The 24,047-nt window shown below is 43.8% G+C and overlaps 1 protein-coding gene across 7 annotated transcripts in view; it reads right to left on the bottom strand.

Moving 5' to 3' along the window:
* Nucleotides 1-8,890: 8,890 nt before the first annotated feature.
* Nucleotides 8,891-24,047, bottom strand: part of EXTL3 (exostosin like glycosyltransferase 3) — a 133,467-nt gene continuing 118,310 nt past the window's right edge. For all 7 annotated transcript variants that reach the window (XM_077943359.1, XM_015145080.3, XM_077943357.1 and 4 more), the window contains exons 6-7: nt 19,796-19,924; nt 8,891-11,937 (exon numbers count right to left, since the gene is read on the bottom strand). In XM_077943359.1, the coding sequence (XP_077799485.1) occupies nt 11,728-11,937; nt 19,796-19,924 (339 nt within the window). In that variant the 3' untranslated portion in view covers nt 8,891-11,727. The remainder of the gene's footprint in view (nt 11,938-19,795; nt 19,925-24,047) is intronic.

Raw genomic sequence — 24,047 nt, 5'->3', positions numbered from 1 at the left:
ATAGTTGCTTCACATACTTTGGAAATAATGGCCTTTCATTTCACAAAGCCTTTCCCAGTCATCAGGAAGCACCTTCCAGTCATCAGGGGGCATTAGTCGGCACCTGCTCACATATTCGGTGTGTTGTGCTATCATGGCTTTAGCTCACCGTCACAGATAAGCCCTTCTCCCAGACTTACAGCTAGAGAGGAGCACATTTCCAGGACCATGAGCACCCTGAGGACAGAGTCTGTTTTTTCCACCTTGTCCCAGCATGAGGCTTGGGGGAAGAAGGTAAGGAAAGAAAATTTCAGAAATATTTAGGAATTACAGGCCAAAACAACATTTCCTGGTGGGTCAGTTTTTTAACTGCAATATTCTAAACATGGGAACCTGCACATAAGTGTAAAAATCCCTATCATTTAGCCCGTGCTTTAAAATAGCTACTTGATTCAGTGGGCAGCTTCCTGATGAAAAGAGGTCGGTAACTGTGGCCAACAAGCCAAATCTGGCCCACAAGCAGACTTGTTGGAAAAAAGATGCAACAGAAATCACATGTGGTCCACAAAGCCTAAAACATTTGCTGACCCTTTACAGAAAAAGTACGCCAATCCCTGCTCAGTGTGTTGAAACATTTCTATAGTACTTATTCAAGTAATGGTCAAATAATGGAATGGCGATGTAACAGCTCCCATCAGACCTGACCCTCCTAGAGATAAAACTATAAACTCCGGACGTATGTAGTTAGGTAAGTAGGTAGACAGAACAACCTACCACAAAAAACAATTCCATTAGCATAGAGATTTTATCACCCTGGTAATAATTATTAAAACAACTAGACAAAAAAAGTAAATTCTTTAGATGACCTGAACAAAACTGTCAAAAACTTTGACGTAATTGATACTTTTTAGAGTACTTGCTCCACAGCAGCAGAATGTTTACCATGAAAACCACATGCTAGGTGATAAAACACATCTCATTACATCTAAAAGGACTGAACGCATACACAAAACCTTCTCTCACCACAATGGAATTAAATTCAAACTCGACAAAATATTTTGGAAAACCACAAATATTTAGAAATCAAACACTTCTGGTTGGGCGTGGTGGCTCACGCCTATAATCCCAGCATTCTGGGAGGCCAAGGAGGGCGGATCACGAGGTCAGGAGATTGAGACCATCCTGGCTAACACGGTGAAACCCCGTCTCTACTAAAAGTACAAAAAATTAGCCGGGTGTGGTGGCGGGTGCCTGTAGTCCCAGCTACTCAGGAGGCTGAGGCAGGAGAATTGCGTGAACCTGAGAGGCGGAGCTTGCAGTGAGCTGAGATTGTGCCACTGCACTCCAGCCTGGGCAACAATGCAAGACTCCATCTCAAAAAAAAAAAAAAAAAAAAAGAAAGAAATTAAACACTTCTAAAATAGCTCATGGATAAAGATGACATCACAAAATGAATTGGAAAATATTTTGAACAAAAAAATAAAGCTCAAAATGTATAGGATACTGCTAAAGTAGTGCTTAAAAGTCATTTTATACCTTTAAATGCTTACAGAAAAAATGAAAAGCCTAAAATTGACCTAAATTTTTACCTTAGAAGACTATAAAAAGGGCCAAGTAAACCCAGAGAACACAGAGGAAAGAAATCATAAAAGGACAAATGAACAAAACAGAATAGAGAGAACTAACAAAGTCAAAAGCTGATTTTTGAAAAGATCAGCAGAATTGATACACACCTCATTACACTGATCAAGGAAAGACAGGACCGACTGCCCATATGGGCAGTGAAAAAACTATGGTCATCACTACAGATCCTACAGATATGAAGACGACAACCAATCGGAAAGGAAAAGGGGGGTATTACTAAAGAGCCTACAAATATTAAAGGGATAAAAAGAATACCAACTTATGCCAACAAATTTACCACCACAGGTAAAATGAAAAATTTCCTTTGAAGACACAAATAGACAAAGCTCATTCAACAAGAAAAAGAACTTGATATTCACTTAAGAAATTAAATTTAGTATCTTCTCACAAGGAAAACTCCAGGCCTAGATGGTTTCCCTGGGAAACTGTATCAAACATTTAAGGAAGAAATAACACCAATCATGTATAACCTCTATGAAAAAGAGGAAGAGGGGATACTTCCAATCCTTTTTAAGGGGCCAGCATAACTCTAATACCAAAACCTTACAAAGTCATTACCAAAAAAGAAAATGAGAAGTAAATATATCTCATGAACATCAATGCAAAAAACAAAAACAAAAACTTCAATTATCAGCAACCTGAATCCAGCAATACACAAATAGGATAATATGACATGACCAAGTAGGGTTTATCCCTGGAATGCAAGGATAAATATTTGAAAGCCAATCTAATTTATAATAGCAGAATAGAGGAGAAACCCCATATGATCATTTCAATAGATACAGGAAAAAAGCATTTGATGAAATTCTCTAACAGCACTCAGCAGACAGGAATAAAAGGGAACATACTCAACCTGATAAAGGTCATGTATGAAAAACTTACAGCTCAGTGAAATACTAGAGCTTTTACCCAAATATTGAGAACAAAGCAAGGTGCCGATCCATACTACTGTTCTATAGTGTTCTTGGAGTCCCAGTCATTGCAGTAAGGCAAAAATGAAGAAGAGAAGGCAGGCAGGCATACAAACAGATAAAGCATAAAGGTAGGAAAGAAGTAAAACTGTTTTCAGATGAGACTTTTTACATAGAAAGTTCTAAGAAATCTAGAAAACTACTGGAATAAGTTCGCAAGACTGCAGAATACAAGGTTAGTATCCAAAAGTCAACTGTATTTTATATATTAACATGTTTTTGAGAGAGAGTCTTGCTCTGTCACCCAGGCTGGAGTGCAGTGGCAGAGTCATGGCTCACTGCAGCCTTAAACTCCCAGGCTCAAGTGACCCTTCCACTTCAGTTTCCCAAGTAGCTGGGACCACAGGCACATGCCACCGCATCCAGCTAATTTTTTTTTCGTTTTACTTTTGTAGAGACCCACCTTGGCCTCCCAGAGTGCTGGGAATAAAGGTGTGAGGCACAAAACCTGGCCAGAAAATAAAATGTTTTTGAAACAGCAACTTCATTCATAATAGTGTGAGATAACTTTTGAAAATATATGTAAGATCTCTACACTAAAAGTCTCAAAACCTTGCTGAAATTAATGACTTGAATAAACGGAGAAATATACCATATTCATGGATTAGAAGACTCAATACTAACATTTTAATTCTGCCTATTGATTTACAGATTTGATACAATACCATCCCAGCAGACAGCCACACCACAACCTAACCCAATGTTTTAAGTAGGTAAAGGACTTGAATAAACATTTTTCCAAAGAAGATACATGGATGGCCAATAAGCACATAAAGAGATATTCAACACTAGTCATTAGGGAAATGAAAATCAAACCCACAACAAGGTACTTCACACCTACTAGGATGGCTGTAATATTTTTTTTAATTTTTTATCAGAAAGTAAGTGTTGGGCCGGGCATGGTGGCTCACGCCTGTAATCCCAGCACTTTGGGAGGCCAAAGCAGGTGGATCACGAGGTCAGGAGTTCAAGACAAGCCTGGCCAAGATGGTGAAACAAAAATACAAAAAATTAGCCCGGCGTGGTGGCGGGTGCCTGTAACCCCAGCTAGTTGGGAGGCTGAGGCAGAGAATTGCTTGAACCCAGGAAGCGGAGGTTGCAGTGAGCAGAGATTGCACCATCGCACTCCAGCCTTAGTGACAGAGCAAGACTCCATCTCAAAAAAAAAAAAAAAAAAAAGAAAGTGTTGGGAGAAGTGGAGAAATTGGAACCTTCATACACTGCCAGTGGAATGTAAAATGACACAGCTGCTATGGACGACAGTTTGGCAGCTCCTCAAAAAGTTAAATTACCATATTGAATTGAAATTACCATACAGAATTACCATATTGTCCAGCAACTCCACTGCTCTATAGATACCCAAAAGACTTGACAGCAGGGACTCAAATATTTGACCACCTATGTTCTTAGCAATATTATTCCCCACCTGAGTAACCAAAAGGTGGATGCAACCCAAGTATCCACCAACAGATGAACAGATAAACAAAATGTGTAATATACATACAATGAACTATTATCCACCCACAGAAAAGAATGAGATTCTGATACACACTGCAATGGGTAAAACTTGAAAACATGCTAAGTGAAAAAAGTCAGACAAAAAAGACCACATATTTTATGATTCATTGATATTCAAATATCCAGAATAGATGAATCCATAGAGACAGAATAGAGGTTATCAGAGGCTGGAAGTAGTGAGGGAATGGGAAGTTACTGTTTAATGAGTACAGAAATTGAGATGAAAAAGTTTTAAAACTAGCTAGTGGTGATGATTACACAACATTGTGAAGGTACTTAATGGAACTAAATGGTACACTTTAAAATGGCTAACGTGGCAAATTTTATGTTTACATTTTTGTATCTGATATCCCAGGTTTCTTAGAAAAGACTGGCAATATTGAGATGGATTTTATATAAGCATAAGAGCTAGTACCACAGAGCTAATTCTAAACTTGACAGAGAAATACAAAGTAACTATAATATTGAAAGCAATCTTGGAGATGAACAAAGTTGGAAAGCTACGTTCATCAAGACAGTATGGAACTGGCACGAGGATGAACCAAGCAGCGTAACAACAAAGGTTGCTCAGAAATAGAGCCCCACTTCTATAATGGCCACCTTTTCAACAAAGGCCCTAAAGCAATCCAATGGGGAAGGGAAAGTCTTTTTAACAAATGGTGCTGCAATGCCCATAAAAAGAATCAGAAACCTGACCACCACACACCATACATAAAAACTGAGATGGATCTTTAATTACAAGAGCTAATACCATACAGCATTTGGTGAAAAACACTGAAAATATCTTCATGATGTTGGGTAGGCACAGGTTTCTTGGGTCACTGAAAGCAGTAACAAAAGAATTGTATCTCCTCAAAATTAAAAACTTCTGCTAATCAGAGGACACCATAAAGAAAATGATTAGGCAAGCCACAAATTAAAAAAATAATTTACAAAACATATCTGACAACGGACTAGTGTCCAGGGCAAAGAATTCCTGTAACTCAGTAATAAAAAAGACGATACATCCATACAATGTTATTCAGTGAGAAAAGAAATTGGTTATCAAACTGAAAAGATACAAAAGAACCTTAAGTGCATATTATATTACATGAAAGCAGCCAATGTGAAAAGGCCACATGCTGTATGATTTTATGTGACATTCTGGAAAAGGCCATAGTGTGAAAACAGTAAAAAGATCAGTGGTTGCCAGAGATTCAGAGAGGGAGGGAGGGACCAATAGGTGGAGCGCAGGAAGTTTTTAGGGGAGTGAGACTGTTCTGTATGATACTATAATGGTGGATATTTGTCATTACGTATTTGTCAAAACCCACGGAATATACAACACAATGAATGAAGCCTAATGTAAACCATGGGCTTGAGTGAACAATGTGTCAACACTGGCTCATCAGTTGTACCAAATCTATCACACTAATGGCAGATGTTAATAAAGGGCAAGTGAGGAGTGAGGTGGAAGAAGAGAACTCCGTACTTCCCATGCAGTTTTGCTGTAAATCTGAAACTGCTCCCCTCAAAATCTATTAAAAATGTAGGAAGAAAAGAAAGCAATTCAAAAAAGGACAATCCAGTTTTTCTTAATGGGCAAAAGATGTGTACAGATAATTCATAAAGGAAATATATATAAACGGCATAAACACATGAAAAGGTACTTAAATCATTAGGAAAATGCAGAATGAAACGGTAAGACACCATTACTCACCAGAATGGCTAAAATTAAAAAGACTGACAAGACCACAGATTGGTGAGGATGTGGAACTGGGAGTCTCATAATTACTGGTGTTAGTACAAAATGGAATGATCGCATTGAGAAAAGGTCTAGAAGTTTCTTATAAAACTAAACATGTATACATCTATCATATTACCCAACAGTTCCACTCCTATTTACCCAAGAGAAATAAAAATCCACAGAAAGACTTGCACATGAATGTTCAGAGAAACTTTATTCGTAATATCCAAAAACTGGAAACAGCCCCAGCACCTATACAATAGAATGGACAGATTTTATTCGATTCATACAAGGGAATACTAAGCAATGAAAAGTAACTAATCACCCATCTATGCAGCAATGATGGATGCCTCTCCAAAATGTTATGCTGGGTGTGTAGAAGACAAACACAACAGTAGAAATTGTATGACACCATTTATATGAAATTCTAGAATATGGAAAACTAATCCAAAATGAAAAAAACAATCAGCACTGGCTATGTCTGGGGATGGAGGATGTGGGGACTGACTAGGAGGAAGGAGCATGAGGGGACTTTCTGAGTTGATCATAGTGTTCTGTATCTTGAGAGGGGTCTGGGTTACACAGGCGTGTGCGTTTGTCAGAACTCAAAAGAATGCACACTTAACATGTGTGTAAGTTTAAAATAAATTTTACATTAAAAACACAAATACTGCCCTATAATTAACAGTTGTATGCCCACGTATTTAGAAGGAAATGCACTGATGTTACCAGTTTACTCAGAAATGCAGCCAGTGCACTGTGAAAGGATGAATGAAGGAACGGGTGAAGGGACAGGGCATGGGAAGATAGGACACTCCAAGGCAGGTCCAGTAAAATGACAGACATATACATTTATACCCTAGAAATAATTTCAACATTGCTGTATGTTTGAAATGTGGGACCAATCGTTTACATCAATAGAATTTAAGTAGTTTAAATGCTAACATGACAGTCCTACAACAGGACCAGCAGTTGTACTTTACTTTTTTATTTCTTATTTTTATGAGACGGAGTTTCTTGTTGCCCAAGCTGGAGTGCAATGGCGCAATCTCAGCTCACTGCAACCCCCACCTCCCGGGTTCAAGCAATTCTCCTGCCTCAGCCTCCTGAGTAGCTGGGACTACAGGCACGTGCCCCCACACCTGACTAATTTTTGTATTTTTAGTAGAGATGGGGTTTCGCCATTTTGGCCAGGCTGGTCTCAAACTCCTGACCTCAGGTGATCCACCCGCCTTGGCCTCCCCAAGTGCTGGGATTACAGGTGTGAGCCACTGTGCCCAGCCTGTACTCTTTCGTAAACATGAAGACAGATGAAGAAAGGTAAAACAGTTTGCCTAAGCTGTGATTTCTAAGTGGCCCTCTTCAGTCTGTCAAAGCATTCATTCATGAGAAAACTATGGAACTCCTGTTGTGTGCTATGTTCTCAAGAGGCTGCAGTCTGGTGTGGGAGGCAGAGCAGTCGCCAGCACACAGCATGGTGAGGCGACAGAGCATGGGGGCTCTAACAGGAGGTGGGCAGGGCACACAGCCAGGCGCTGGTGCTCAAACCTAGTGGAAGGCAGAAAGAGCCATGAATAAGTGGACAGTATTTTACTCCAGTAACAGTTCATTTTTATTGTGTCAAACAGTGGACTCTACATATATTATGTTATTTAACTTTTAACATATGCTTAGGAGATGGGCACAACTTTTGCCATCGTATGGTGGGATTAGAGCCTAAAATATTAATAGATAACTTGCTCTCCACCAGTGTGATGGGCAGCCCAGGATCTGCACCCAGTGTGTTCTAGGATCCAGACCTTGACCCGCTACATTCTCCTTTCTTCTTTTCGGTATCTTCATAACATTCTATTTTTAATTTTTTTTGTAGAGATGGGGGTCTTGATATGTTGCCCAGACTGGTCTTGAACTGGCCTCATGTGATCCTCCCACTTCTGCCACCCCAAATGCTGAGATTAAGACGTTAGGCAGCACACCCCGCCATTAACATTCTTCTTCACACATTTTTGTAAACCTTGTGGAGCCTTCCACTTCAGTGACGATCCCATCAACAGCTCACATTCACCACCTTGGGTGACCGTAAGTCCAAGCCACAACTCAACAGGTAGAGACTCAAAGCAGACATCGCATCTCTGTGTATATAGGAAGATTTTCTACAGCCTCATGCTACCTTCTCAAGTCTCTCCGGTCCCAGGACAATCGTAACATGGAGACGGATGGCTGGAAGAATAGCAGCTTGACAGCCAAAACTCCAGAGAACGCCCCTAGATGACATCTCACCCATCAGCTGCTGCAAACCTGCCTGATCAGTCGTGAACCCCACTTGAGGAGGGACACTGACCGTTAGGTCTCACCCATTCTTAGGACTGTCAGTGTGACCGAAAATGCCACCTGCAGAGCCCAGGAGAGGAGCCCTCGCCTTTACCCCCTTTCCCTTCTCCATCCTTCTCCCCGAAGCCCACAGCTCAGTGCCCTCTCCTGAGGAAGCCTCTGATCCCACGGCCAAGCACAAGTTCTAGGCCTGTGGGCACCAACAGGAAGGGGCTGTGCAGTCAGGGAGCGCCAGCCCGGTGCAGGTACAGGTGTCTTAGTGCCCTGTAGGTCAGGGGCATGACCTATGGACCGAACTGAGCCATTCACAGTGAGGCCTCGCCTGTCCTGGGATCACAGGCACACACAGCTCCCCATAACCACTCCATATACACACACGCTTTTAAATTCCCGTGAAAAAATTAACTTTGCATATATGGGCCACATGCCCTTCCACATCCTGCAAAGCACCTCAACAGCCCCTAAGTTCCTGTTTAGTCAAAATGACTTGCCCTGGAACCGGGTGCAGGCAAGGATGCCCGCGTGAATGTGAGTGTGTTCACCCATCTCTGGTCCACAGCCCACACCAGGGCCTGGTCACGCTGCCTCCTGTCTTCTTCTGCGAGCGGGCCCAGCTGGTGTACGCAGGTGGCGACCTGGAATCAAACAATCAAGCAGGTGCCTTCTCTCAGGTCACTCTTCCATACCTGCTGAGGAAAACCACAAAAGAACTCCAAGCTGCTTGAGTTAAAGTCTCCATTTATTTTTATTTTTTTACAAAAATCCAATGTAAGACCATTGTGCTCGTGACGAAAAGGGGTGGGGTGGATGGACGTGGCATGGATATCAAAGCTTCCCCCCTCCAAACTAGGAGCTCCCCACTCGGTCCGGCGCAGCTCCCAGAAAGATCCCATCCTTCTGGACAGGACCCCAGCTGGTGAGCCCTGGCCCGAGGCACCGTCCACACGGAGGAGCACTGCCCAGGGAGCCAGCGCTCACAGCGGCCTGTGGAGCCCTGGGATGGCGTTAAAGTAGGACAGCCCAAACCGGAGCAGCAAGCTGGCCACCCAGAGAACGAGGTGGTCCTGCACCCTGCGAGCCAGGACGAGGTGGCCACGGGCGGCTCACAGACAGCCAAGGAGACCCGGCGTCTGTGGCGCTACTTTCCCGTCTCGCATGAGTCACAGGTCAGCGGCTTTCCCGTGGTGAGAAGCACCTGACCAGTGACACTGTGGCCGCCTTGCTGCCTCTCGCCGAGGAGGGCGTGCCCCTCCGAACCTGTCTGCAGTCCTTCAAGCCAGTGTTCCTTTCAGGGTCAAGGAGGGCTGTCCTTGCTGGAAGCGCCAGCACCACAGCCCTCCCTACAGCACGTTTTGGTGTCAGACCACTCAGCCCTTCTTGGATCCACCAGTGACATTCAGGGCCCGACAACCTGGCTCCACTAAAGGGACAGGCCCCTGACCCCACCACACAGACGACCTATGCTCACCAAGTCCCTCTAAAGGGGGTCCCACCACACAGACGGCCCCGGCTCACCAAGTCCCACTAAAGTCAGTATATGAGTTCCTCACATTAAAATAAACCAGATAAAATAGCAGCCACAATATAGCGCCACACACCACACTCTTTGGCTCCCCGAGGGAAGAAGGCTACTGCTAAAAGGAATACCAGTCAGGAGTCAGGGAGAGTGCAACTAGAAAGTTCTGAGGCAGAGCGTCCGACCCCCGACTGCTGGGAACAAAACCACACTTCCTAGGTCGCTGCCTCAGCGGGGGAGCTACAGGCTGTTGCCAGGGGGAACCTCTGGAAACAGTCCTGGCAGTAGCCAGGTCCGATTTGCCAATGGGGAGCGTTCCCTTAAGCTGAGCTAGCCCTACAGGTGGGTGGGAGCTACCAAAAGAGCCCAGCTTCAACACAATACTTGAAGAGGACCCATGTGGTACAGGCAGGTCAGAGAACGTATTCCGAGAAATAGAAGCACAGGATGCCAAGGTCTAGGGAAGACGGAACTGGCTTAAGGCATGTGCATGACCAGGACAGACCTGAGCTTTTGTTCAGTTGCTAGAAACCTTCGAGTCAACTCCACCTCAAGAAAGCAGGGTTCAAGAAACAGATTTCATGGGCTAAATCCCTGACCAATTCCACTCACACCCTCCTAGGTTCCCCTACTGCCACTATGACCCAAAAAATTAGCTTATTTCAGTTTCAGCCCAGGGAACAGAATCCTAAGCAGGGAGTGGAAAGTGGTAACTCGGGCTGTGAATGCCTGTTAAGATTCGAAGGCTGGATGTGAGCTTACACAGCAAATCACGGCCTCCCATTGTTCTAGCACATACCAAACCTCAGGGGGTCCTACAGCCAAGCTGACATTAGGGGTCCAAAAACCACAGATAACACAGGATGGGGCTCCAGACAGAGGCAGGGGGAAGGTGAATTTCACCAAGGAATTATCCCAAGGCAGGTGCCTTGCTGTAAAACTTCCCGGCCAGCCGGGTGGGGTCCTCGAAGGACACTGGCTTGCTCTACACCAGGGAGAGGAGGCTGACCTGCAAACCACTTCAGACCACAGCAGACGTGCACCCTGCTGATTTCCTGTCCAATCCAAGAGAGAGCACTTCAGAAAAGCCTGAGGCCCACAGCACGTATGTTTCAACAAAAGAACAAGACAGAAAGAGCCATCTGGGAGTAGCATCTTCAGACCCTATTCTTTCTCACTCTTTGCTTCCTCATTCTCTCTCAAACAAGGGAGAAATGGGAGAGCAGGGGTAAGTACTGAGGCAAGCCTGGCCTAAAGATAAATCCTCAAACATCACTGGCCCCAGCAGCAGGAAGCTGAGCAGCCCACCAGGGTCAGGCGCTCCCAGGGATTCACTGGGAAGAGAATGGGAGTTACAGGTTGCCGACTGGCAGCAGAAAGGGTACGGAAGACACCCACAGGTCTTCTCTCGTCCAGGCCCGTAAGAGGGCCACGTTCATCCCTGTCTGGTTTCTGCACGCAGACGGCGCTGGGGAGGATGGGAGATGATCTTTAAGTATAAGCCAGTGACACAAGGCCAGGAGCCATCTCCGCCAGAATACAGAACAAAGGAGCCTGCGCAGTCCCTCCCTTAGAGAGGCAAAACTCACGCTCCCCCAGCCAAAAATATATATGTATGCAAGTGTGTGCGCATATATTTATATACACACACATATATATAAATAAGCCGTGAATGGCAAATCTGAAACTTTCTCTTTTTAAATAATCATAATAGTTGTTACTGAATTTAAAAACCACAAACTAGCTGTCCTGGGCGTATGAATGGTGTGAGTGACTCTGCAGAGTTTCCACGGTCCTCAGTGTAAGCTATCAGTCAGTGCCCTGTGTGGGGAACCCCGGGGCCTCCGCCCAGGGCTCCAGGCCCAGTGTGGCCGACTTCAAGATAAAGGCAGCGGTTTCCTTCCACTCTTCATGCTGCCCCTCCCAGCAGAGGGTCTGGGCCACCCACCCAGCAGATGTCCCCAAGGTCCTGCAATGCCTTGGAACCTTGGGAGCCATCTTCCTCCCTCTGCCCATCCTCTTCCCCAGACCTTGCGCTGCCCCTAGATGAACTTGAAGCACTTGGTCTTGTCATGAGGCAGGCGTGTCTTGAAGAGCACGGAGTCCACCCTGAACTGCGTGTACAGGAGGGGCATGTAGCCGTACACCTTCACAAAGAAGTTGATGCACTTGTGCCGCTCGTGGAAGTGGGAGTCATCGTGCGACAGGGCCTGAGGGCATCCTGGGCATCGGAACGTCCACCGTGAGGTCACCTGGAAATGGAAGAGAGACACAGAGTGGGAATCCCAGCTAATACCAACAGAACCCTTGCAGCTGAACCGATCCCACAACCCCCATGTCCAGGGTGAAGACGCTGATCCCCCAGAGGCAACAACCCCGCAGAGTGTGGCAGGAGCCAGAGCCCCGCCCCAGGCCTCCTGCCTACCAGATGTCTCCAAACATCGTCAGGTATTCTGTCCAGACGGCCTGCACTTCTCAGATGCCACAAGCCTTAACGTGTGCAGTGTCAGCTGTCTCAGTAAGTCCACTCCTAGTATGTACACCTGGTTGCAGAGCCATAGTTAGGTACCGAGTTGTTTGTTTCATCAATGTTTTGAATGAAAATGCTGAAGACTCCCCAAAGAGGGGCTAGTCAAATCATTCTTGAATACTGTCCATAAAAAAGATGCTTAACTACATTTAAAGCCATGGGAAAGTGGCCATACTACAGTCTAGTCATATTGTTATTAATTAGAAAATGTCTAACCAGAAAAGTGTGAAGAGGGACAGCTTCATTACAATGTGGCAGGCCGAATGGCATAAGTCCCTCAGAACACCTGAACACGCAAGATGAAATACAGAAACCCTCTTTAAATACAGGGCTGAGCCTGTAATAAGAAATGAAATCACCTGGTGATTAATCCCAGCACTTTGGGAGGCCAAGGCAGGAAGATCGCTCGAGCCCAGGAGTTCAAAACCAGCCTGGGCAACAAAGCAAAACCTCATCTCCACAAAACATAAAAATATTAGCAGGGTGTGGCAGCAGGCCAGTTATTTGGTGTAGTCCCAGCTACTTGGGAGGTTGCTTGAGCCCAGGAGTTTGAGGCTGCAGGGAGCTATGATGGTACCACTGCACTCCAGTCTGGGGGACAGTGAGAGCCTGTCACTCACTCACATACATACATGCATGCATGAATAAACAATGAAGAATGAATGAATGAATGAAAGAATGAACAAAATCCTGAGGCCAATGAAAAAGCAAATCCTGCAAGATAGCCATGAACTTGGGTTTTCAATGGGCTGAAGAAGCAACACCTGCAAAGCGGGCTTTGGAAACACTGGCTCCACGGAAGGGAGGATGGAGGGGAGCAGGGAGGGGAGGACGCCACACAAAGAAACATGGGGCAGAAATGTCTTTAAATTTATCTTCTACTTCCTTAATTTTCTTTTCACCTAAGTCTGATCTTTTCATGCCTTTTTGACAGAGATTTTAATAACTATGATTTTCATTTTCAGTAGTTCCATTTAGGGCTTTCCAATCTGTTCTTTTTGGAGTGATTTGTTGCTTTTTTATGTTTTCAGGTTAGTCATTTTAAGCCTACTTGTTTTAGAGTCTACCTAATGGCTTTATTACTTGAAATCCTTGGAGAACTATAACCTGTTTATTATGTGTGTTCGCTCTTGCTCATGATCAGCTGTTTCCTTGGTGGCTAACTGGTAATTTTACATTTCAAGCTCATTTTCAATGAGGCTTTTCCTGTGCATGTCCTATGTGGCCTGAGGTGAAGAAATTTCTTTTTCTTAAGTGGGAACTTCCTCTGCTGAGAGTAATTTCTCCTTACAACAGATTTTTGGTTTTATTCTGTCAAACAGTCCAAGGGTATCAATGACTGGGTCGAGTTTTCTTTTGTTATTTTCTCCCTGGGGACTCCCTACATTGCCCAGGCTGGTCTGGAACTCCTGGCCTCAAGAAATCCTCCTGCCTCAGCCTCTCAACGTGCTGGGATTACAGACTTGAGCCACCTCATGTGGCCCTGGGTCTAGATTTCATACAGAGTGAGTACCTAAGCCCATGGAGGCTCAAAAGACTATTTAACGTTCTCAACCTACACTTCGCGCGCCCCGCTCTGTCAGAGTCCAGGTTAAAATAAGGTGCATGTCATCTCCCCGGGGCAACAGGTAGGAGATCTCCATTCTAATTCTCCGCCCTTAACAGGCTCTTCACTCCTTCACATGAGTGATAAAACCCAAGCCTCTAGACAGCTGAGGTGAGAACAGCTCCCCATGAAGGCCTCAGCGACGCCTCCATGCTTGCCACCCTAAGTTTTAGTCCTCCCGTCTGCTTCCTTTCCGGCAATTCTCTTACCTTTTTATTAGCTCAACTATACACTGAAAAAAGAAGTTTGTTACTTATTTCAAATTACCTAGTCCACTATATAACAAAAACCGAGAAAATTTACTGTAAAGTTTTTTTGTTTTTTGTTTTTTTTTTTTTTTTTAGACGGAGTCTCGCTCTGTAGCCCAGGCTGGAGTGCAGTGCGGTGATCTCAGCTGACTACGAGCTCCGCCTCCCAGATTCATGCCATTCTCCTGCCTCAGCCTCCCAGCCTCCCAAGTAGCTGGGACTACAGGTGCCTGCCACCACACCAGGCTAATTTTTTGTATTTTTAGTAGAGACAGGGTTTCGCTGTGTTAGCCAGGATGGTCTCCATTTCCTGACCTCATGATCCACCCGCCTCAGCCTCCATATTGGGATTACAGGTGTGAGCCATACCGCCCAGCCTACTGTCAAGTTTTTAAAAAGCAGACTGCAAATCAAGTATATAAATTTAAAATACAAAAATAAGGCCAGGTGTGGTGGTTCCCACCTGCAATCCCAGCACTTTGGGAGGCCAAGGTGGGTGGATCACTTGAGCTCAGTTTGAGACCAGCCTGGCCAACATGGCGAGACCCCGTTTCTACTAAAAATACAAAAAAATTAGCTGGGCATGGTGGCACATGCCTGTAATCCCAGCTACTATGGAGGCTAAAGCAGGAAAATCACTTGAACCTGGGAGACAGAGGTTGCAGTGAGCTGAGATCATGCCACTGCACTGCAGCCTGGGTGACAGAGCAGGACTCCATCTCAAAAACAAAAAAAAAAAGAAAAAATATGTATATATGTATTTTTACACATGTACACGTGTGTGTGTGTTTGTGTATATATATGTATGGATAAAAAAGTCACCACAATAGACAGGATACCAGAGAACCAAAAGAAGCCAAAAGTTTTAGCACTTTTGATTTCTTTCTGCATGTCTCTTTTCCCAAATAATTTTTAAATTTCTATTATAAATTAAGTGGAAAATTTTTAATTAAAAGACACATCCCATAACTTAATAGCAGAAGAGTAATCATTGTGTACGGCCAGTATTCGCCGTCAAAGCCCAGGTCCCAGAGTTTAAACTGGGAGGAGACACAGGCCAGTGCTCGAAGGGTGGCTCACCTCAGAATCTAGTCTCTGGGCAGTCGTGACCTCCACAGCTTCCCCTCCAGGTCCCACTTGTCTCCTCACATCCCCCCTCACTCACTGGCTGCTCCCTTAGAACCCTTTGGGGTCATGTCAACACCGAGTTACTGCTCTTCCCATGGTTCCCCCTGGAACAGGATGTGGGGGTCAGGAATCTGGGGAAGGATGTTCTCAAACAGCATCTATGTCCAGTATTCCATGGGGCTCTCACTGGATCTAAAAACCCTTCTCCTCACCCCAGACACCAGAATCCAGCCCCAGGAGAAATGCCCTTTAGCCTGCATATTATTCCACGTGACACAAAAAGTGTCTTTATAACTGTTGTTTTCACGGAAGCAGTGGTTTCCAAATGTTTTTAATCATGTAATCCATCAGTAAAAAAACTTTTAAGCCGGGCGCGGTGGCTCACACCTGTAATCCCAGGACTTTGGGAGGCCGAGGCGGGCGGATCACAAGGTCAAGAGATCGAGACCAGCCTGGCCAACATGGTGAAACCCCGTCTCTACTGAAAATACAAAAATTAGCTGGGCGTGGTGGCACATGCCTATAGTCCCAGCTACTCAGGGGGCTGAGGCAGGAAAATCGCTTGAACCCGGGAGGCAGAGGTTGCAGTGAGCCGAGATTGTGCCACTGCACTCCAGCCTGACAAAACAGCAAGACTCCATCTCAAAAAAACAAAACAAAACAAAAACAAAACAAAAAAACCACTTAAGACTGCATCCCCAATATATTTGTAAATATATAAGTATGTTGCATAATAAAACATGCAAAAAAATTAAAAAGAATGAAATAACTATAATATAAACTGAAGTTTGGACATTTACTTATTTAACCAATATCGTGGATCACAGTTTACATGGAAGATTCCAGGTAACTCAGTCTAAGAGAAATATTCGTTTTATGCTTAGTAACAATGAGGAAAATCCTCAATAGATGCCAAGAACCTATATTACCCCAAAGAACCAAGACGTTCACTTGCATTTCAGCTTCCTTACCACCTAAGCCATCTGTTTTCTCAAAACTTTACGGGTGATTTTTTAATCTCTTATCCTGAATGAAGCCTATTTACATTCTGTGTTCTCCTTACAAAAGTAGTACATTATTCAAAGCAATAATATTACATTAACTCCCCATTCTTTAGTCAATATCATTAAGATATTAACATTACTGAAAGAACACTGCCAATCATACAAAGCAGTCAGACCTCCCTAATTCAAACAGGGAATAGTTTGACAGTAAAAATTGGAGGTATTTAAAGCACAACAAAAAAATTACTATTTTTGAACATACAATAGTACATACACCTGATACCATTAAAATTAGGTAAATAAAATATTTAATTCAAACTGGTTATTATGAATAATTAGATTCATAAGTTGAAGGAATTACTGAGTTTGAAAACACACTTAATTTCAGCCTTTGAATTTGAAAACTCATCCCAATCTTGAATTCTTCATATATTCCAGAAAGATGAAGAAAACTGAGAGAGAATACTCAGTTTTGAAGTTTTCAATTGGTAAGAATCATGTGCACCATGCCCACATTACTTCCCCCTGCACTGAAGAGATGGCTTAGCTAATGAAACACTGGCCTAATAATGCAGTAGACAAACACACGTTACAAAGATGAAAAATCCCCCATGTCTGTGCCTGCTCAGGTCACTGATGCTATTATTAGGTACCTAATCACTCAGATACTTTAAATTTTCATGGACCATGTCTTCTGGTCTACTAGAGAGGCATAAATTGATGCACACATCTTGACTCAAATCCAGTCCCTGGCTACATAAGAAAGGAAACATAAGGAAAAGAAAATTGCACCCATTGTTCATTGCTTTCTAAAACCTTTGCCTCCCTACCTCAAAGTCTACAAAGTCTTTTCACTGTTTAATATGAGACCTACCACTGTACCTGGAAAACATACTATTTTTATATAAATACTTGTGACTATTATTTTTCACAGTTAAAAAAAATTGATACATTATTTTGCTAATTATTCTTCTCTTGTGAGACTTTAGCAGAAGTCTCGGACAGAAGAAACCCTGGGACAATCAGGAGTGACATTCTACCCAGGAGCCACAGTTAGCCTCCAAATACATTTCTATCTTTGTTATGCTTTGCTGCATGGAACCAGCGTCCTCTGGTGGCCACTCTGCTTAGCACTCAAGCTACGACTTACTTCTCACTAAGATGCCCAGGCAGTGGCTGTTCACAGACACGCCCATGGAACATTCAGCCTTGAACTTCTGGATTCAAGCAATCCTCCTGCCTCAGCCTCCTGAGTAGCTGAGACTACCAGGTGTGTGCCACTGCACCTGGCTTCTAAACATATGATTTCATTATCGTTATTAGTATATGCTGGTGGGTACTTAGTCTAGAACCAATTATTATTATTAATTTTTTTTTGAGATGGAGTCTCACTTAGTCACCCAGGCTGGAGTGTAGTGGCACGATCTCAGCTCACTGCCATCTCTGCCTCCTGGGTTCAAGCGATTCTCCGGCCTCAGCCTTCTGAGTACCCGGGATCACAGGCGCATGCCATCACGCCTAGCTAGTGTAGTGTTGTGTGTGTGTGTGCGTGTGTGTGTGTGTGTTTTCTTTTTGAGACTGAGTCTCGCTCTGTCGCCCAGGCTGGAGTATGGCGGCATGATCTCAGCTCACTGCAACCTCTGCCTCCCAGGTTCAAGTGATTCTCCTGCCTCGGCCTCCTGAGTAGCTGAGACTATAGGCGCGTGCCACCACATCCAGCTAATCTTTTGTATTTTTAGTGGAGACAGGGTTTCACTGTGTTAGCCAGGATGGTCTCGATTTCCTGACCTCGTGATCCACCTGCCTCAGCCTCCCAAAATGCTGGGATTATAGGCGTGAGCCACTGCGCCTGGCCTAATTTGTATATATATATATATATATATTTTTTTTTTTTTTTTTTTTTGAGATGGAGTCTCGCTCTGTCGCCCAGGCTGGAGTGCAGTGACCGGATCTCAGCTCGCTGCAAGCTCCGCCTCCCGGGTTTACGCCATTCTCCTGCCTCAGCCTCCCGAGTAGCTGGGACTACAGGCGCCCGCCACCTCGCCCGGCTAGTTTTTTGTATTTTTTAGTAGAGACGGGGTTTCATCGTGTTAGCCAGGATGGTCTCGATCTCCTGACCTCGTGATCCGCCCGTCTCGGCCTCCCAAAGTGCTGGGATTACAGGCTTGAGCCACCGCGCCCGGCCTAATTTGTATATTTTTTAGTAGAGTCAGGGTTTCGCCGTGTTGACCAGGCTGGTCACGAACTCGTGACCTCAAGCGATCCGCCCGCCATGGCCTCCAAACGTGCTGGGATTACAGGCATGAGCCACCATGCCAGGCTGAACACAACTATTTACTCATGGCAATGACACCCATGAAGGTAAACTTATTTCATAAAATTAAGTAATATACCTTTTTGATAATAATGAAAATATGACCTCTTTAGTTTGCTGACCCTTCTAAAGACATCAGGTACAAATCTCTTACTGGAATTTAGCATTTTCTTCAATTATGAAACAGACATAAACACAGACATAAGCACAGTCACAAATATTCGTTTGAAGTGACAGACTCCACAGTACTACTGGTTCTAATAATGTCTGCTTCTCTAAGGACTGAGCTATCCTAACGCTTACCAGCATGCTCTAACTTGCTGACAGAGCCCTCAAAGATGACAGGAAGGCAGTGGAACCAGGCTTTCCGTGCACTGAGTGTATTTGTTAATAACTCCAAGAAAAAAACAGAACAATACCCTCAGAATTTCTAGAATTCACAGGTGTGAGTAGTCCTCACAGTTGATGTATTCATCCACCATGTCCCAGATGGCCTGGGGCATCACATAAGAATACAGGTAGGCATAATACTGTCAGAGGAATTCTAGAAATTCTGAGGGTATTTTTGGTTGTGAGCAAATAATTTACATAGTACTTATGTGCCAACACTATTCTTAGAGCCTTACATATATTAACTCAGAAATTCTTAAGTTTTTTGTTTGATGGACATCGCCTGTGCCTCTGGCTTGGCAATCTGATCAAGGCTGTGGACTCCTCAAAATAACGTTTTTAGATATATAAACTGCAATACACAGGATGACAAAGGAAGCAAGTTTCAGTAAAACACAGTGACACATATGCTCTTTTCCTAATGCATTAAATAACAACATCTAGGGGAAAGGGAATAACTGCCGTGAATTCAAAGTGGTAACAAATAGAAACAATACTTTTTGCAGATACTCCAACAAAGGTAATGTGATACGAAGATATCTATGATTTCTACTGGTGACAAATCAGTTACTACAAATACTATTGTGAACTGTAGCCTGTTTCATAATTGAAGAAAATGCTAAATTCCAGTAAGAGATTAATAAAAATAATGATGCAACATCTTTCCCACCCAAGTTCCAAACCTTCTGATTTCTATCCATTGCCCTTAGGAATGAAGGGCCCCTGTCGTAACAACTCATTTAAGCCCATAATCCTTTGATGAGGTAGGTAGTATCATCCCTATCGTATGAATGAGGACTCTGAGGTACAGTGCAGTTACGTGCTGCGCTACTGTAAAAAAAGTGAAGTAAACATGCGCGCATCCAGTCCCACCAGCGGCGGGACCTCACCTTGATGGGGGGCTTCCGAGTGATGTGGGAGACAAGGAAGTTCATGGCGATGTCCTCACAGTTGATGTATTCATCCACCATGTCCCGGATGGCCTGGGGCATCACATAAGAATACAGGTAGGCATAATACTGTCAGAGGAAGAAAAAGAACCACATGCTGTGTTAGAAGACACAGGTTGTTGGCTTTCAGCCAAAATATGCGTGGATGGAGGGGTTGTTTGGGTGTGGCAGTAACTAGGAGGTATTCCTGGCACTCAGGGCTGGGCCCGGGGATTCGAGACATTCTATCGTGTGGATCTTCTGCAGTGAGGAATTATCCCATTCAAATTGCCATCATCACCCCCTTTAGTAACAATGTCATATCATCTTCTTGGTACCGCAGCAATTTTGAAATCAGTATAAAGATTTGTCAAACTAGGTCAGATGCTGGTTCAGTTGAACACTATTTTCTCTCTAACAATGGCGAAAAAAAAAAAAAAAGATAAGTGAGGGAAAAAAGCCTGGTTATTTTCTCAGATCTCAATAAATCACAGAACCACGAAACACACGATCCCTCGCTGCCTCCTGTACAGATTCTTGAGTCTGGTCACTACTCGCTATCGGCCCTGGCTACCCCCTGCTCCCAGCCACCTTCATCTCTTGTCTGGATTCTCCACATCAGCTCCTGAAGATTCTCCCTGCTGCCATATTCTTCCCTATGTGCTAGTCCCAGCACAGCAGGTGACTGTGTTAACACTCAAGCCAACTGAACATGTCACCCCTTCCCTCCAAAGCCTCCAGTACTTCCCATCTCACTCAGAGTAAAAGGCAAAGTTCTCAGACTGTCCTACAAGGCCCACAGAGGGGCGTGCTGGAGCCACTCACACCTGCTCATGAATGCCGACCGCTACATTTTCAGAATGTTGTGAGCTTGTTGTTAAACATAGCCATTAAAGACGTAATTACATAAACTTCAAATTAAATAATTATATTAAAAATCCATGCAATAAATACCTTCAACTCATTACTTCCTAACTTTGTATTTTACTATTAACTTGAGGTTACCTATATCTACTGTTTATGTTGAAATTACTATGTAATGGTGTACAACTGTGTATCTCTTCCCAAATCCATGTTCAGTGACTCATGTTGATAACTTCAAATCAGCCAAGGTAAGAATATTTATTCATACCACAGAAATCAGCAAATACTACAAGACAGGGCACATGTTAACTGCTATATGTCGCAATTTGCTGTAATGAACAAATGAACAGGTGAAGTGCCCAGCTAAACTGATTAACTGATTAACATATTTCATTACCTACAATACAATCTATTTAGTGAAATAATAAAATTTTTTTGTAACACAGAACAAATGTGCTCGTTTAAGATAAACTAACTTAAACAGCAAAGTACTTAAGAGTTGGTGAACTTAAAAAATGAATTGTACTTTTTTTTTCTTTTTTTAAACAAAAAAGTGGTCCAGGCTGGGCATGGTGGCTCATGCCTGTAATCCCAACACTTTTTTTGGGAGGCCAAGGTGGGTGAAATGCTTGAGCCCAAGAGTTCAAGGCCAGCCTGGGCAACATAAGGAGAAGACCTCATAGCTACGAAAAATAAAAAAAATAGCCAGATGTAGTAGTATGTGCCTGTAATGCCTGCTACTCAGGAGGCTGAGGTGAGAAGATCGCTTGAGCCTGGGAGTTCTAGGCTGCACTGAGCCATGGTTGTGCCACTGCAATCCAGCCTGGGTGACAGAGTGAGATGCCGTCTCAAAAAAAAAAAAAAAAAAAGTAAGAATAAATAAAATAAAAAATAATACATTTTTTAAAAAAGGTAATTCAAATTTATTGACCCTTTAAATGGCCAGTGACTGTCCTTAGTATGCTGATGAGAAGGTATTAACATAACTCATGTCTTGAAAGAAGAGACATTTTAGTAATAAGAACTGCCTTTTAATAATAATTTTTTAAAAACTATGATGAAAGCATTATCAGAATAAATGTTCAGTTATTTCCATCAGCATGTGGTTCTGCTGTCAAAAATGATTTATGTTGGCCAGGTGTGGTGGCTCACGCCTATAATCCCAGCACTTTGGGAGGCTGAGGCTAGTGATCACTTGAGGTCAGGAGTTCGAGACCAGCCTGGCCAACAGAGTGAAACCCCATCTCTATTAAAAATACAAAAATTAGCCGGGCGTGGTGGCACATGCCTATAATCCCAGCTACTGGGGAGGCTGAGGCAGAAGAATTACTTGAACCCAGGAGGCAGAGGTTGCAGTGAGCCAAGATCACACTACTGCATTGCAGCCTGGGCAAAGAAGTGAGAAGACTCCACCTCAAAAAGAAAAGAAGAAAAGGAAAAAAAAAAGTTTAATTTAGAAACAGACTTGACTTGCTGTAACACACAGTATCAAGATTTTCAAAAATAATAAAACATATTCAATCATACTGCTTTCACTAAAATTTAAGACTTTAGTGATCACATTATTTTAAAATTTTGTTTCACCTTTATTTCAACCTTTAAAAAATATCTATCACATGCATGGATCACTTGAGGTCAGGAATTCAAGACTAGCCTGACCAACACAGTGAAATCCCATCTCTACTAAATATATAAAAATTAGCGAGGTGTGGTGGCATGCTCCTGCAGTCCCAGCTACTCGGGAGGCTGAGGCAGGAGAATTGCTTGAACCGAGGAGGCAGAGATTGCAGGGAGCCGAGATCGTGCCACTGCACTCCAGCCTGGGCCACAGAGCACGACTCAGTCTCAAAAAACTAAAAACAGAAATGGGTGTAAGAAAAACGAGGAGCCACAGGCAGGTGAGCGCACACAGACCCCATCATGGGCCCCAACTACAGGAGCAGCCGCCACGAAGCCCCAGCCAGGGCCTCATAGGACCTGATCTTCATTTGTATTGCAGCTCAGGTCTTTTATGAAATCTTCTGATTTTTAAAAGTTGTCAGTGTATAGGACAACACTAGAGGGCCCAAAAGTCTCTCTGGAAGCCAACTGAGGCTTGGGGGCTGCTAGTCTGTAATCTTCTTTATAGATTTTCACACAGAAAAAATACTAAATTTCATTAAGTAAATGATTTCTTGAAAGTAGAGGTACCTGACCGTTCGTGATTTTAAAGAACAATCTGAATCTGAGAAGGCAATTCAGAAGAAAAGTACATCCTCAAGGTATGAGTAGACACTGCTAAGATCAGTCAGTGGCTCCTTCTTAGCTGACCAGCTGCTAACACCCTGCTCCTCTCACCCTACTTGCAATTCCCCAAACAAAGCCCACCCAAGGAAAGGAAGTCCTGAGGAGAAGTGCAAGAATGGGATGAGTGTATCAACTTCACACATTAAGTTTTTAAAAGAACAGCTGAAAGTTTAATGACTGCTTAGGCTGGTTCAAAATGTCCCTATAGGTCAGGCACAGCACCTCACATCTGTAATCCCAACACTTTGGGAGGCTAATGCGGGCAGATCGCTTGAGCCCAGGAGTTGGAGACCAGCCTGAGCAACATTGCAAAACTGCGTCTCTACAAAAAATACCAAAAAAAAAAAAAAAAAAATTAGTCAGGTGTAGTGATGCATGCCTGTCGTCCCAGCTACCCAGGAGGCAGAGGCAGGAGGGTCACCTGGTCCCAAGAGTTTGAGGCTGCAGTGAGCTGAGATCCCACTATTACACTCCAGCCTGGGCGACAGTGAGACCCTGTCTTAAAAAACAAAAAAAAAAGTCCCTATAAAAATGAATTGTATTGTTCTATTTGAGGTGACCAGCAAGATGCCGCCACCTGAGATGTGAGCTATGGAAGGGAGGAAAGACTTCAAGGAGCTGGGGAGAGACGGTGAGGGAAAAGTTTATCTGAAGTGTCTGGGGGGCAAACGGGAGATATGCTGAAAATAATTAAATACACAAACGCAAACCTCAGCAAGAAAGGCCAAGGCTGGAATACAGAAGAGGAAATCACCAGCCTGCAGATGCTAAGAAAAGCCTCGAAACCTTGAGTGTGTGAGAGAACGCCTAGGGAAAATAAGAAGAGCAACAGAGGCTAGACCCCGGGACGCTTCACCATCCATGCAGAGAAAGCGGTGGGAGGGTCTTCTGTGAGGACAGTGAAGGCGCCAGAACCGTGGAGGGCATGAATGCAGACAAAGAGAAGGAGGCAGGTGCCGCCATCTTTGGTGACTGTCAGGGCACGATGAAAAGGCTAGTTGATGGCAGGAAGACAGACGACAGGAGCTGCAAATGAGACTTTATGTGCCAGTTGGGAAGGAAG

The sequence above is a fragment of the Macaca mulatta genome, chromosome 8 (genome assembly GCF_049350105.2).
Source record: "Macaca mulatta isolate MMU2019108-1 chromosome 8, T2T-MMU8v2.0, whole genome shotgun sequence".
Classification (NCBI taxonomy): Eukaryota; Metazoa; Chordata; class Mammalia; order Primates; family Cercopithecidae; genus Macaca; species Macaca mulatta.
This window is presented reverse-complemented; position numbering and strand designations above follow the sequence as displayed.